General features: G+C 40.1%; 1 protein-coding gene across 1 annotated transcript in view; it reads right to left on the bottom strand.

Moving 5' to 3' along the window:
- LOC106873142 (SR-related and CTD-associated factor 4) overlaps positions 1-1,407 on the bottom strand; it is a 54,295-nt gene that overhangs the window by 8,704 nt on the left and 44,184 nt on the right. The window contains exon 11 of the mRNA XM_052974529.1: positions 515-646. Within this exon, the coding sequence (XP_052830489.1) occupies positions 515-646 (132 nt within the window). The remainder of the gene's footprint in view (positions 1-514; positions 647-1,407) is intronic.

The raw sequence follows: 1,407 nt of genomic DNA on the forward strand, positions 1-1,407 counted from the left end.
TATACGACAGGCTTCTTTCAGTTTCCGTCTACCAAATCCACTCACAAGGCTTTACCGGCTCGAGGCTATAGTAGAAGACACTTGCCCAAGGTGCCACGCAGTGGGACTGAACCCGGAACCATGTGGTTCGTAAGCAAGCTACTTACCACACAGCCACTCCTGCGCCTATAGAAATTAATTTACTGTATTTAATGGCATTAGAGATGCAGAGGTATATTAGATGCAGTCCAATTCAGGAAAAAGCAAGCATCAGGGACAAACTTACTTTGAGAGGCCAACTTTGCATAGGTGAGTGCATCCCATCATATGCCACCGAAAACAGTAGCAAGAAGAAAAGAGCGATGCAAAAACCACAAATGAAGTGATATAGAAGTCACAGATGTAGGAAACGTACCGTGTTGGCAAGCATACTGGATATAGTCATCTACAGTCTTGAAGTTGGTATGTCAACATGGCTGTACAGACCCAATAACTGAAACCAGTAATAAAGAAAAGATAAAAGAACAACACTTACCTTGATCGCTTGCGCCGGTCTCTGTCTCTTTCTCTGTCACTTCGATCCCTGTCTCGGTCACGATCTCGAGAACGAGATCGTCTCCGCCTCTCCCGAGATCTTGACCTAGATCTCTTCTTGCGTCGAGGTGATCTAACAAAAGGAAAAAAAAAAAAAGAAACGATATATGTATACACAAAGTACTTACTGTTAACTACAAACCGACACAATGTACAAGTCCATATCTTTGACAAATGTCTCTAATCATGAACATTTCAGAGACTCTTAGCATCAACAAAACATCACATACAAACGTAGTCTGCCACAATATAGCTGACAAGGTTCTGAGCCCAGTAAGCATAACTTTACTTCATTTCCCATTATTAATGCTCTGATGCTCATTTCATTCTCGCTTTTTGTAAAATATGAACAACAAAATAAATTTAAGCCACCATATTATTAAGGAAAAGAAGAAACACTCAAATTTTGTAGTGAAGATAAGATATGGCTGAGTGGTTTCAAAGCTTGCTTCCCAAATGTTTGACACCTTTGGCAAGTGTCTTTTATCAGAAGCATGGGTTGTCCAGTGTCGTCATACAAGTGGTATCCATTTCCTATCTTTCATGAAAGGCATTTGGTCATGGGGGAATATTGCCATGCTTCAAAATAAGTATGGATCGGCAAATGGAAGGGCAGCCAACTGTAGAAAATTTGCTTCAATTGAATTACATCCGACTCACACAAGCATGGAAAAGAGAGCTTTAAAATGAAGATGACCATTAAAAATTGAAGATAGGGGCACTTAGAAGATGACCATTAAAAATTGAAGATAGGGGCACTTAGAAGATGACCATTAAAAATTGAAGACAGGGGCACTTAGAAGATGACCATTAAAAATTGAAGACAGGGGCACT

This window comes from Octopus bimaculoides, chromosome 18 (genome assembly GCF_001194135.2).
Source record: "Octopus bimaculoides isolate UCB-OBI-ISO-001 chromosome 18, ASM119413v2, whole genome shotgun sequence".
In the NCBI taxonomy this organism is placed as follows: domain Eukaryota; kingdom Metazoa; phylum Mollusca; class Cephalopoda; order Octopoda; family Octopodidae; genus Octopus; species Octopus bimaculoides.